The sequence below is a fragment of the Cryptomeria japonica genome, chromosome 3, assembly GCF_030272615.1.
Source record: "Cryptomeria japonica chromosome 3, Sugi_1.0, whole genome shotgun sequence".
Lineage (NCBI taxonomy): Eukaryota > Viridiplantae > Streptophyta > Pinopsida > Cupressales > Cupressaceae > Cryptomeria > Cryptomeria japonica.
In genome coordinates, this window is record NC_081407.1 from 308,179,918 (window position 1) to 308,195,104 (window position 15,187).

General features: G+C 36.0%; 1 protein-coding gene across 1 annotated transcript; it reads left to right on the forward strand.

Moving 5' to 3' along the window:
• Positions 1-384: 384 nt before the first annotated feature.
• LOC131034276 (uncharacterized) lies at positions 385-12,499 on the forward strand. The gene is made up of 7 exons (XM_057965720.2): positions 385-642; positions 9,944-10,322; positions 10,531-10,758; positions 10,897-11,251; positions 11,437-11,567; positions 11,700-11,835; positions 11,946-12,499. Exons 2-7 carry the CDS (start codon positions 9,976-9,978, stop codon positions 12,183-12,185), a joined length of 1,437 nt encoding a protein of 478 aa, XP_057821703.1. The 5' UTR covers positions 385-642; positions 9,944-9,975; the 3' UTR covers positions 12,186-12,499.
• Positions 12,500-15,187: the final 2,688 nt, after the last annotated feature.

Consider the following 15,187-nt stretch of genomic DNA (forward strand, 5'->3'; position numbering starts at 1 on the left):
GCGACACTTTGAAATGTGTACTTTTTGACCTTTGTGCACATAATTGATTTCACAACGTGCATCGTTACTACCCAGAAGCCAGATCAATATCTATAAGCAGTTAAGTCGCATATGAAGACAACTTTAAAAAAAAATCAAAATCCAATGTACCGTTTAGGATCTCTGGGTGCACAAAATTAGCTATGACGACTACTATGCTCTTCCCCTATATAAAATTATATATATAAATAAATACAAATAAATAAAAAATAAAAGTCTTTTTTTTTTTTTCAAATTTAGAAAATAAGTCCAGTTATCAATGTGTACTTATATTAACTATTCCATCAAAACGGAACCAAAACTAAATGTAAAGTGGCATGGATATGCTAATTTCACATCTATTCAATATAGGCCTCCTTATTAGACTTTTTCTATTCTGCAGCTACAAAATCAGATGCTTTGACTTTTCTCTGCGGATTTAGTCCTAATTCTGTGCGGATTTAGTCCCAACTAAAAAATGCTTGTTTAACCAGTCCTCTCATGGACAATTAATTATCTTAAGCGCGACCTATATATCATTTTCAATAGTTTGAGAAGGTAAAGAGCTCCAAAGACGAGGTCGTGACCGGGAGTACATCATCGATCTTAACGAACGCCTGCCTGGTTTGTACAAGTTTTAGTTTACAAATTTCTTTCAGCAGATGCTAAATAATGTCGCTTGGATCTGGTTAACAGTGAAAAATCTGTACAAATTTCAGCTACCCATCTCAACAATATTGTTGATTTCACGGTTTTTCGTTTTTTTGGTAATCTTAGGGCTTTTGTTCCTTGAATTTATTACCGTTCTGTTTGCAGTAGTCCTAAGGAATGCCCCCAGTATCATTTCTTGCATCTTATTAGAGTTTTGCTTGAACCATTTTTTTAAGGAAACGGCCTCAAAGGCTGTGAAGCAGATCTATAAGTTTTATCAGAAGGGACAACTTGTTGATGCGGGACTCGATTTGTACCTGCACTAGCTGTTTAACAAAATCCTTTGCTTAGATGTGGATTGTATCTTTTCTAGGCTTGTTGATAAACGTCTGAGATTGTATGATCTTCTGTTATGCTAACTGCAGCAAATTTTTGCAATAATCCTCCCTGATTATTCCAAAACGGGTGCTTTGGAACAGGGCTCGGGAGATCCGCAAAAAATATTGCCAGGCGTGGTATTAATATTATTTCCCTCATCTTTGAAAATTGCATAAATCAGACGCGGATATGTAATTAGGTGATAGGTATAGAGCCAATTTTAGATGCCAAAGTGGGAGCTTTGGAACAGGGTGTGCCCTTGCTCCAAAAGATTAAGAATTCGATTACTGTCATCTGTTGTATACTATTTCGAATTAGGAGGGCTAAGGTTCTAAATCCCTGATAAACAGCTGCCTCATCGCTGAATGCTTTGTTGAATGCGAGGAAATTAACGCTTGTTGCCTGCTTGAAAAAATCTCTTACCCTTCAGAGGGCTCTCAACTCATTCTGAGTCACATCCTCGAGGAATTATCGTTATCGCTCCTGGCCCGGCCTTAGGATATTTCACAATAGTTCTTTTCAGAGTTTCAATTTAGGGGACTTTGTTGTCTATGTGTTCTTGAGGGTTTCAACGCTTCACTATGTGTTTTAGTGGGTATTTGCTTTAAGAATTCAAAAGTAATAATGCAAATACTATTTTTATGTTCAATATCGGATTAATGTTGGTGATTTTAACATTTTAAAAAAGGTTTGTGATTTTATGAATATTATCCTAGATCAGATGCGTATATTGAATTTTTTTCATTTTTGGTGTGAAGTAATAAGTAGCCTTCCATAGATGCCCATCCTTTGCGGCTCTTATTTTAAATTTAATAATTGAATTGGGAATCGATTCTTGCAGTTTATTTATATCGAATTTTAGAGCAAACGTATGTTTTCTATGAATTTTAGTTTTTTGTCGTTTTTGGCAAGATTTGTGGGCCACGGATTTGTAATTTCGCATTTCTAGTGATGCAATAGCTTGAAATATTCAGAGCATAGGTTTTAGGGCTACCTGGTTTTTATGTGTTTAAAATGTTAAAATTACATAAAGCTTTTGGCTGCTGGAACTGTAGGTGTGTTTTATAGCATTTGGATAAAGTTATATTGGAAATGGGGAAAGTCTTAAAATGTATCTGCTGCAGTGGCAAGTTCAAAATTTTCTGGATCGGCAAAGGAGTGTCAAAACTTATTGTACAAAAAGGAAAATTAAGAAAAATTGGAATTTTTAAAGACCCAAATAACCAAAATTTAGGCCCAAGTTTGGAAACACTCGAAACAAGTATATCTTGATTAATTGAGCCAACCATTGACAAATTTATGTGATTGCTTAGAAACCAATGTTTATCTAGATGATTGCTGGTTTTGAGTTAAGGGCCAACCCTTGATATGCACATAATAATAGTAGAGAACCGACACCACCATAATACCAGGATTAAAGTAATTTTATAAACAAAATAACGTCCACATGAAAAATTTGAATCATGCAGAAAATGAAAAAATCTACTTTACAAATAAACCTTAAAGATCTTTGCTAGTAAATTGTCCACCACATGAAAAACGCAATACAAATATACACATTTGTCCACCACATTAAAGTTTTCTTAAACATTTGTGTCATCCAAGCCCTGTGTTTAATTTTTGAAAACATGAGATGCATTAAGATGGTATTTTAAGAACCTTACATGACTATTATTGTCATTGCCCCGCTAGGGAGCATTCTTTTCCAAATTTAAAACTTGGAGATAAATTCTTGGGGCTGTTGATGTTTTTGTATGACAAGGTATGGTATATCACATCTTACTAATAATGTATGATAAGAGAAAATGTTAAATGCTCACCTACAAATATTATGATAATCCCCTTTAATATTCTTCATACTCTACTACGACTATTCCCAGTTTCTGTGAAATTTCTTCAAGATCAGAGGGTAACATTTTCATTTCATCATTCAACAGAAGTTGGCTTTCAAGCAATATTACATGAGGTCATGCACGCCCCTCTCCCCCAACCCTGTGTTTCTATCATTAAAGCCATTTCCTGGACATGGGGATGGCTGGGGATTGTTAGAAATATGTAGCTTCGGTCGGATGAATCCAACCAGTCCGATTAATACAAATGAAGGATAGAAATTAATAAGTTTAATATACAAATGTCTAATTGGCCTTTTCGGCCTTAGACATTTGTATATTAAACTTATTAATTTCTATCCTTCATTTATATTTAACTGCATAATCAGTATATTATAATCATTATTGAATGATCTTATAATAATAAGCAATCTGTTATGTGTTTATATGTATATAATCGACAATGTATAGTATCGAGCATATAATATAATCACCGATTGGTATATTGATCATTCCGATTAATATTGATTATATTATGATTGTTATCAGTTATTGATTACCGATTGGGTTTTGTATATACTTGCGATTTGATTAAGGTTTTGTTAGTGTTTGTTATGGATATGCGTGGCTCCACATAGGAGTCACGACTCTATGTGGATCGATATGCTTTCATATATTATCGACTATAGTATTCAGTCGATAAAACAATTTTTACAACACAGCGAACACTTATCATATATGCAATTGACTCTTACTGCAAGCAAATTACTTTGGGTGCTGTCGACGTTGAACAGTTGATAATAATATACGCAGAAATAATATATACTGAGCATTACAATAAGGTTATGAAACTGCTGCAGCAGATCGTTTATTGTTGTTGATTAATATACATCATTTGAACTGAGGATAGTTCGAATTAGTTTATATATTCTGCATATTGAATCATAAAGGAATTTGTAGTATAACTATCAAATAAGTGACAATAAAATTTAAAATATACCTTATATAAATCTGGTCAAACTTTAACAGGGATGTCCCTTGTACCCATGTATTTTCAGGATGTGTAACCAAAACATTTACTTTGGAGACCTTGTATTCTGAGGATGTCAATTTGTCAGATGTTGCCAAAAAATCTCAGTTTAAAAAAGGGAACATAAAACACAGAAAAAAGAGGCGTGGAGGGTCCACGAGGCCCTCCATGCCCCCTTTAGTTAAGCCCTCCTTATGATTACCCACCCTCTGTTAACCCTAATTCTTCTTATTAATTAACAATTTAACACTATATATGATTTTTGTACCATCGTCCCCCAAAAATGGCCTTCTGGATTGCTGTCCCCAAAATGTATCCCACAGTTCCCATACTGAAATTGCATAAAACATAGCTTTCAAGGCATTGCTATAGTTTACAATAGGGCATATTAAGTGCAATGCAAGGCTTCTCAATGATTATGTGCAACAACTGGTATAATTGACGGCAGTTCTATTCGGCTGGGGGCCCTACTATTTTCTAAAGAAAAGCCTAGTCCAAAATGCTTGTTACAATCATGATATCCATGTGTCAAATGTTATAATGTGAAATAAAAAAAACATTCATATAATATGGCTGCATAAAAAGCAAAAAATGCAACGATGTGGCCTTTTTCTAAATGTATAAATATAAAATAAGCCATAGACAAAGAAGGAAAAGTGAGAAATTATCTACGCATATAAAAAAAATAGCAAGCACAGTGACAAGCTCCATGAAGGCTTGATGATGTGATTAATCTCACATATTATATTAACAGAGCTGATAAGATATGCAATGATTTAGAATTTTACAAATAGAAATGGAAAAACCAAACAAACACACTTGGATAGTTGGATGAACCTATACAGATATTACTATAACTTGCAAAGTCTTGCAAGGAAGTTTATGCTAATTGATCTTGGTAAAATTATTTATCATTTAACAACTGGATTACATATTCTAAAATGGAAAGTAATGAGTCCTTGCATCTAATGCAACAATCTCTAACCCTGTGTTGTCCAATCACTGGATCCACTTTGTCATTGGGCTGATTGATGTAATATCAAAATGCATTGAGCCATTAACCTCCCTGATATTCATGCCATAGTCATTTGTGTTACTTTTAATTAAAGTTGTTTCGTTATGGTCATATTACTTTTGTAGCAGCCCTGGGTGGCATTTAAGTCTCAGCATTGATTCAAACCTGGAATATATGTATGTCACAAATAAGACAACAAAATAATGAGTCCTTGAGAGATGCTATGTTTAAGGTATTCTGGCTATGAGTTTTATAAAAACTAAATTGTTAATTTATTTCCTATGTTTACCTTTATAATTTTTTTTGGGATTACAACTTTGGACAGTGCTAATAAGCAAAAGCGTGGAATGTTGTTTTGCTTTCCTTGGCTTGGTTTTGCATTGATCTCTACAAGCATAAAAAGGTTTGGTGAGACTCGTACCAGCTTGAACCTTCCAATGGATAAACAGAATCAATCCTGACTACAATATGTATAACTACATATTGAATATTTCTAAAATAATGTTTGGTCATCTTTTTCTTTATCACCTTGGAACTAGAATTTTTAATATTACAAAAATGGGATTGTTTAATTGGTATACATTAGATCAATGGCTAAAAAATTCAGAGGGAATAGGAGAGCCCTCAAGAAGGCCTTTCAATTTGATCCTTTTGGATCTTGTCAATCATCTTCCTATATTGATTTAGCATGCTACCACTTGGTGAGGTACTGTGCTTAACTCTGGGTTTATACACCATGGTTTACCAATTTGTTGCATGGGCCTGGATTGTTTTGCCCTTTCCTACCCCAGTTGTTTGCCACTTGGCTGCATGTTGAACCTCCAATTTTTTGTGGATTGCATCAACAACCAACCTTCTGATAAGATTGGAAGCTTTTCAATGGTCTGAAGCCAATGTGGCTGACAGTTCAATCCGCTAATTATTCTTCAACATAGGGATTCGGGCATCATGATCTCGTAAATTTTGACATAAGTATTTAATGCTATCCTCCAGGGTATGGACTTGTATCATATTTGAGAGGATAGGACTACCTATTCCTCCTATGGCTTCAGAATGAATACAGTTTCCATTGGAGGAGTGCTATCTCTAGAACGATAGCTGCATTGGGGATTCCTTATCACAGAATGAGAGTTTCATTGCTGGTTACTCTATCTTGTTTTCCATTGGTATGAGATTTTTTCCATGGAATATTATGCTTGAGACGTTTTACCTTCTTTGCTAAGCATGCATCCTGAGGTTTTTAGACTTAAAACAAAATCAAATATACAAAGCGATTAAATTGAAGAAGTACAACATTCAAATAATATTTGCTAAATTTCTTCCCCATTGTATTCTTGGTGGAGGTGATCTAAGATATTGAAAACTGTTTGTGTTGACTTATTTTGGCTCTTCCCACCTAAAATTGTTCCTGTCAATGTTAATGGACCTGCTAGTAATGTAGCAACTTTGGCAAATTGGTTAGCATCTTGGGGTGTTACCATGACAATCAATATACTTTTATAGTGGAGCTCTGTAGGTTGTGTTTATTCTAGAAAATAATCATGAAATAAACATTATATTATTTTCTTGTGCCGATGCTTGGGATGATTAAATCTGAAAACACTGGGTAGTAGGTAATACTGGTACTTGCTAGTAGGTAATACTGGTATAGGTACTAGTACTGGTACTTGCTAGTAGGTAATACTGGTATAGGTTATAGGTCATACTGGTATTTCTACCTTATGTTTTCATTTCATGCTGGTCTTTGGTGCATTGAGTGTACCTCAGACTGCAGGGAAAACATTCGAGGAAATTAAGTCTTCATTCAAATAAGGTCAAGATAGTATATTCATAATATGCACTTGTATTCATGAACGTGTGCAAGTCTTGCAGTTTATGAATACCACACCTCTGGAGTTTATAAGATATAGTTGAAATTCCAATATTGATGTTTCTTACCACTTTAATATTGTAGAATTGAGATTTAATATTATATAATAGAAAAGTGGTATGCAGTAATTCTTCTCTGCAATTCCAATTTAATAGTATTCTTTTCTCTTTCATGAAAGAAGAGATTTGTATCTTCATTGTATCCCGGCATCTTGCCAGCTACCTTCCCTGAACTTCATTTTTTGAAAAAATCTCATTTGCTAAATCATGAAGAGGTGGAACAAATAACTTTAGCGGTTGACTTGTATGAATTGGTATCACATCTTTATGCCACGTGTAATAGTTATTTTAAGATTACCCTTTTTGTCTAGCATGTTGCTATAAGAAGCGGATTTCATTTCATTATGCAAGTTGTAATATAATCACACTTTTTGTCGAGCATGCTCTACTTTAACAACGGATATTGATTCCGCAGAGAGATCTTGATCTTCTTAAATATAGGTTTTGGTCTCTGTATTACCTTGAAAAATCTTAAAACAGGACTTTTTAAACAATAGAAACATCTCCATGTTGTCTTTGTTATGGAATACACATGGTACTGTTGTACCATGCAGCTTCCAAAGATTGAGGGATGCATTGAATGCAATGAGTTCTTTGTCCATGAAGAGGAAACAGTGCAGGGCAGTTATGAGAATCACTTATTTCTGTCATATATGTGAGAAACTGAGTGGATGGTTTCCATGATACAACATTTATTACTTCTTTTTCTTTTGAGATATACATGCTGTCAAATTTTGTATGTGGTTGGCTTTAGTTTAAGGTTGTGTATACTAGTTACCCAGAGAAGCAGGGGTATTAATGCTGGTATGGGGATGAAAACACCAATCAAAGTATGTTATGCAAGTAGTTGATTAAGGAGACGGTCTATTATATATAAATGTAGTCATCAGAAATTGTGAGTACAGAGATGGGTATGTGGTCCATAGTTTCCTGGCAACAATATTGTGTATGCCATACATTTTGGTGTAACTGGAAGAAATACTTTTAGGACTCTTCGACATGGCCTTGCTTGATTGTAGTACAGCCCTCAATCTATAGATTCAAGGTTGTATGTTCCAATATATATATATATATATATTTTTAATGGATTTGGATGGCCACAGTTGATATCCTCAAATTTAGATTTAGATGGCCATGGTTTGCAATGATGACCTTTTTCACCATTTATTTTCTCTTTTGGTTGTAAATTCAGTCATAATCTGTTGTATGTTTCCGTAAAGTGGAAAATTGGATCCTAGTGACTCCCCACCTAGGAGAGAGAAAGGAAGCCACTAGGATGATATTCACTTGGGAAGAACTTTACATTCAGAAGAGGGGCTTGAATCCACTAGATCCAAATCCAAGGGAAGCAAGGATGTGAATTCTGAGTGGATTGCAAGTGGTTGAGGGGCTTGAATCCGCTAGATCCAAATCCAAGGGAAGCAAGGATGTGAATTTTGAGTGGATTGCAAGCGGTTAAAGTGTGATTTACCTCTTTTGTAAATGAGAAAGTTGACTTGTTGACTATGCGGAAAATAGAGGGAAAATGAGTGAAATGAAGAGTGCTATCGGTTTGGGATCACGCTGTAACTTCGGATCTGAGCTAATTAAACTGACGCGGATTTGCCTTGCAAATTTGGAGAAAAGTCGTCGGGACCGTGGCGGGGATGTACATGGTCCTCCACAAAATCCGCAAAACGAAAAGGGTTTTTCCGTCTTTGCAAATGAAGGCCAAACCTGCAATTACAGTTGTGCACCTACAACCTTCACACAGAAAAGAGAAGAAAGGGGGGTTGTGGATAGGGGTTTGCCTCAGTCAAACCCCAGTTGAGGAATCAACCTTGAAAGAAAGTAATTGCAAATGCTTGAATGTAAACAATGGAGATGTATACCTTGTAGATCTGCAACTTGTTGATGATGATTGCTTTGCTTTTTGAATGTAACCACAAATGTTGTATGAAATGGCATATAATATGACAAAACCCTAACACACACACATGCTTGCAAATGAATGTTGTAATGTTGCTCCAATGGATGAATGAAGAAGACTAGAAGACTAGAATGCTTGAATGCTTGATGATGACCTTGAAATCTTGTATCTTCTCCTTATGCTCTTTATCTGTCTATCCTTTATCCATCCGTCCATGAATGAGGGTATTGAATTCCTTTTTATACATGCCTCAAGGATTAATTTTCAACCACCAAAGGCTGACAATGAGGAATTTGCAAACCCCGAAGACAAATAATGCATAGGAGACTGGGCAGACCTAACATAGGGCCACCCTAAGGGGTGAGGACAAGGGCACCACACCCCTGTCCTAGGGGCGCCACACCTCTGTACTGCCCTATTTTGGGGCTCGGATAGGGTCTAAAGAAGACATAAGACATGAAGAAGAAAGAGTGAAGGGTTGGAAATGCAGAAATGGGTTTCGGTTAGGGAAGGAGATGCTGTCGCCAAGGTGAGGACCCCAAATGTGGTTAAAATTGCAGGGGTCGCAATTTTATGACACTACAGTTCCATCAAAATTTGTCTCCAATGATATTTTTATGTTGTCTGTATGAGTTATGTTCCTTTGCCTTAGAAATTAATTCTTCAGAGAAACTACCTTTTCTTTTTCAATTGTAATAATAATTTTCATTTTATCGGCTCCTTCTCTCATCTTCAGTAATCACAAAGGGATACGAATCTATACAAATACTCTTATACACTACTACCAAGGAGTCACCTTCTCCAGAAAGTTTCTTAACTATGCTTATAGTATGACGTAGATTTGTGTATTGCACTAACGTTCATTTCTTTGAGATTTATGGCGTGTTTCATTTCCTGTCCATATGTCAGATATGAGTTTAAAGGAATTAAATGCATAGTTTTATATTTCAGATTTGTTTTAGTTTGACATTGCAGATTTTAATTTTTGGTACATAAATGAAATCTTTGTTTAATTATTATAAAAGTATCTTTTCCTTTTCTTCTTCTGAGATTTTTGTTGGTGGATGTTAAAAAGCAATTTGCTCTAATCGCATGTTTTGTGAATTAGAGCAGTTTCCTATTGCATTTCTTCTAGATGTGAAATCTGATATTACATATGCCTACAATGTGTTCTATTTCTACAGGTTAATATTTTGGGTTTTCCCTACAAGAAAAAATGCCAAGCGGTGGATTTAGGGTGCTACACCTTGTGAGGCCATTTCTCTCAATTTTGCCTGAGGTTCAGACAGCGGAGAGAAAAGTTCCCTTTAGGGAGAAGGTTCTTTACACTGTAATCTCCCTTTTCATATTTCTGGTATGCAGTCAGTTGCCTCTGTATGGTATACATTCAGCTACAGGTGCAGATCCATTCTATTGGATGCGTGTAATTCTGGCCTCTAATCGTGGAACTGTTATGGAGCTTGGTATTACCCCTATTGTCACTTCAGGCCTAGTGATGCAGCTTTTGGCAGGATCTAAGATAATTGAGGTGGACAATAGTGTTCGAGAAGATCGTGCACTATTGTAAGTGTTTGGCTATTTATCATTGCAAGACTAGGAAATGGATAAATATTACTTCTTTATTAAATTTTTAATCTCTTTCCTACTCTGCAAAGGGAACATACACCACAATTGTAGCAGATTGTTTGAAAATTCAGTTGGTGTTAGATATGACAGTGCTTTGATTAGTCAATATGATCTTGCAATAATGTAAGCTTCTCGTGGTTGGCAGGAATGGTGCGCAGAAGTTACTTGGTGTACTTATCACAATCGGTGAAGCAGTTGCATACGTGCTTTCAGGAATGTATGGCGACATCAGTGACCTTGGAGCTGGCAATGCCATCCTTATTATTGTCCAACTCTTTTTTGCTGGTATAATTGTGATATGTTTGGACGAGTTGCTCCAGAAAGGATATGGCTTGGGCTCTGGCATTTCCTTATTCATTGCAACTAACATATGGTGGGTGCTTTTGTATATTGTAGGCTTCGGTTCCCTTAATTGTGTGATTTTTTTAGAGTGTTCTGGAGGAAGAATTTGACTTAACTTCTTACTTTGTAGCTTTTCCGAACACTCATTATTGATATGTTGTTATTTCAGTGAGAGTATCATATGGAAGGCATTTAGTCCCACAACAATTAATAGTGGACGAGGTGCTGAGTTTGAGGGAGCTGTCATCGCATTGTTCCATTTGTTGATAACCCGAACAGACAAGGTCCGAGCACTCAGAGAGGCTTTTTACCGGCAGAACCTTCCAAATGTGACCAATCTACTTGCAACAGTTTTGGTTTTTCTCATTGTGATATACTTCCAAGGCTTTCGGGTTGTTTTGCCTGTGAGATCAAAGAATGCACGTGGCCAGCAAGGATCATATCCTATTAAGTTATTTTACACATCTAACATGCCAATCATTCTGCAGTCAGCCCTGGTTTCAAATTTGTATTTCATTTCTCAGGTATCTTTTTTTCCTTTTTCTTACAGAATTGTTTTTTTGTTTATATCGTTTCTCTCATGTATGATAATTATATAAACTATTTGAAAATTTATATTATTTTTCTTGCTCAGCACTGTTGTTTTATATTATTTCTCTTTGCGTATGATAATTGTATAAACTCTTAAAATATTTCTATTATTTCTCAGTTGCTCTACAGAAGGTACAGTGGAAACTTTTTTATTAATTTGCTTGGAAAGTGGAAAGAATCCGAGTATTCTTCAAGTGGTCAGTCTGTTCCCGTTGGCGGCCTTGTCTATTACATCACTCCACCTGCCAGGTAAATGCTGATACTTTTTCTGGTTCGAATGATGCTTTTTGTTCCGGTTTGACATTATTAATGGTGCATTTTTATTTTTTAAGATATGAGGTTCACCCCCAATTGTTATTGAAGTTACTGATTGTTTTGCAGCTTGGCAGAGATGGCAGCAAATCCTTTCCATGCTCTTTTCTATTTGACTTTTATGCTGACAGCATGCGCACTCTTTTCAAAGACATGGATTGAAGTATCAGGTTCCTCTGCCAGAGATGTGGCAAAACAGCTTAAGGTATGACAGGCTTCATAACTTTTTTGGTATTTGTTTACTGTTTATTCTTTTGGTATTTATGTACTATTTATTCTTCAGTATCACACCATTTCTCAACATTCAATCTGCAGGAACAACAAATGGTTATGCCAGGCCACAGAGAGTCTAATCTCCAGAAGGAGCTGAATCGTTACATACCAACAGCTGCAGCTTTTGGTGGCATTTGCATCGGTGCTCTTACTGTCATGGCCGATTTTATGGGTGCTATTGGTTCTGGGACAGGAATTCTTCTTGCTGTAACCATTATCTACCAGTATTTTGAGACATTCGAGAAGGAAAGGGCCAGTGAATTAGGATTTTTTGGTTTTTAAAGAGTATCCCACTAAACTTGACTATTTTTAGAAATTAAGCTTCAGATCAGACTTGTATGTCTAATTCTCTGGCCATTGAAGAATGTTAAGGGGATTTGATGCCCTCGTTGAAGTTTTGCAGCAATCTTCCAATGTACGCAATGGCAGGCGGAATGGTCCTGTGTGTTTTACTGATGTTGAGATGATTTAGAATTAACTTTTTTTCTTAACAAAGCAGTTGTATACGATAGGAGGCCATGGTCTTGTAGTATTACTGTATACATTGCTCTTTTTCTAGTTAATGCAGCCTTAAAATGCAGAGAGAGACTTGTTAATTTGGTGTCAAATTCGTGGCCTCTTTGGTTTTTAATAAGCATAATCCTTGTGAGGTACAAGGCATGGAAATGTATGCATAGGATTCGTTGCATGCAAATCTTAATCAATAACAGTGTGTCCAAATGCATTGCAATTCTATCCAATGATTAACCGAGCAGCTGGATGAATTGTCCATGGCAAGTGCAGGTCTTGATCCACTGACATTTTTTAACTTTCCTTTGTATTTTGACATATTTAAATTTTAGTAAAATTCCAATTTAAGTATTTTTCTAGTAAAATTACCATATTGCTTTAATAATATTGAATTTAAAATCTAGAAATTCTTTGCAGCAGCTAGGCATTAAAGGGTTAGGTTGATCAAATGAACCAGTGTTTGTTATCACAATGCCCAAGTGTTAAAGCCTACCAAAGATTTAATGTCTATTGTGGTTTCAGTATGGTTCTTTGTTTTTTTCTAAGTAAAATTTGCGAGCTTACTTCATTCTTGATTTCCTAGTTTCATTTACACCATCATGAATTCAGTTTATTGTTATATTTTTTCAGGTTTATATTTGGATTATTTTATTGGGGTTGTATTTTTTATCCGAATCCATGAAATTCCTTGTTTCATATATGTATGATTTGTTGTAAATTGGATCTAGTAACTTTATCAAAGAGTTCCAGTAACATTTTGCTTCCATTTGCTTACAAATCCCCCGGTGTTCCTGATATGTGTTTGAATTTGAGTGTATTTCTTTTGGAGTTTGTGTTTATCATAATGTCCTTGATGTTTCTTGATTCTGGGGTTATCTGATTATATATTGTAATTCATAAAATATTGGACCGTTCCATGTAATCCTTGTGACCTTTAAACCCAAATCAAAATTTAGAAGCCATGAAATTTGGTTAAGATGATATGAAAACCAGAGTTTAATTAAAGGAGAATGTCAATGGAATGTTTCATGCAACTTGGCTTTACTAATTCTAGTTTGTATAACAATTTATCGTTGAGTAGTGTGAGGACTCTATCACTTTTCAAATCTGATTTTAGTAACATCTACACATCAGATTAGCTAAACAAGAAGTCATGATGCATGGTGTCAGATGAAAAAACTGGAAGTTGCAAATATTTATTATTTAAAAATTAATGGTTTGATATTATTGAATGTTATGGATCAGAGAAAGTCCAGAATTTGATAGCCATCTTTGTTCATATAAAAAATTTCATGATGGTTTGGGCGTCAAATTATACTTGTCGCATTCTAGAATGGTATAAAACATAATGAAAATATATTTAAATAGTTGAAGTTATAGCAAACGATATACATAAAATTAAATAAGTTTTAAGTAAATGAAATAATTTAAGATTAATTTATTTTTATTTATTTTTAAGCAAGTTCTGCCTAGGGGGCAGTACCCATTATATTGCCTTCAAAAAGAACCTTACAAAGGGATAATAAGATGAACTCCTTTGGCTACATCTCACATGGATCAATTATACAAATACTTGATCCCATTGCCCATAGCCACTAACCTATCCCCTACTCCATCAGGAAATAGATCAACATTTTCTTGTAGGAAAGCTTCAAACCTTTTCATGTTATTTTCCTTAACAATGCCTGCCTTGAACATGGATGAGGCCTTCTGTAGCTTCTTCTTCTTCCCTTCTACCTGCAAACCAAAATACCCCAACATACAACCATCTGCTGGGCTAGAGAGTATTCCGTCCAATGCTCTCATGACTTCAAGATAAATGTCTTCATCCATTGTCCTGTGCAAGATGCCATTGGCTGAAATGGGGTGACCCAGCACCTGAATAATTGGCTGAAATAGATCCTCCATCAGACGACCATCGTGAACATGTCGCCCAGTCCAATAATCGGGACCCAGAATGTCTACCACTGTTACTTTCTCCTGCTCATTGGCCTTTTTGAACAACCGCTCCACCTGTTCTTCGGGCGTTTCCTCCAACCCGACGATCTTGCTGCATTTACATATGATGCCTAAGTGATCCGCCATGCTTCCGAGAATTGCGTATGAGACCCTGGATAATTCACTATATAGTGATCTCGGTCAATGCTCCCCTTCCAATGAAGCTTAATGCGATCCGACTGACGACGTTCTGTCTGTGAGGGGATTTTCATATCCTCAGTCATCATTGTCAAAACCATCCTATCTATCCATCTCAATGTCCTGCTACCACCCTTTCTATCCATCTCAATGTCCTGCTACCGCCTCCACTTCGTACTTCGCCAAAGTTTTACCCTTGCAGCTGAAGGGTAATGGTCAAGTTAACCAATCCCCTGACGAAGAAATCTTCAACAATCTGTAGATTCTTGAGAATAATTACCAATCACTGACAAATGTCGAGCATGGCAGACCTCGAAGACTGTGCAATCGTGTCTCTAAAACTTTATTGCCTATCCTCGATGCACACAGCCTTTCTCTGACAAGATCTCTGCTATCCGATTCCGGTTCTAGGAATCCCGACTTTGTCTGCAGTAAGGACTGAAATTAGATCGTCCGGCAATTCCTCCACATGAGACAGTTGTGTAGGTCCTTAACAATCAATTCCACAGTTTGCCAGCCAATCGGCCGCTGTGTTACCCTCTTGATATATGTGTTTAAGAGAATATTTGTCTAGGCTGTCACATAATCCCTGGATCTTGGGACGACTCGCCTCCAATTTCCAATTCTCGAACTTCTAA

Bases quoted from the DNA above. Each gene is read 5' to 3' on its own strand.
- LOC131034276 (XM_057965720.2), top strand. From the start codon at position 9,976: ATGCCAAGCGGTGGATTTAGGGTGCTACACCTTGTGAGGCCATTTCTC. The intron at 10,759-10,896 runs GTGGGTGCTTTT...TTGTTATTTCAG, and splicing joins TTCATTGCAACTAACATATG to TGAGAGTATCATATGGAAGG. The intron at 11,568-11,699 runs GTAAATGCTGAT...ATTGTTTTGCAG, and splicing joins TACATCACTCCACCTGCCAG to CTTGGCAGAGATGGCAGCAA.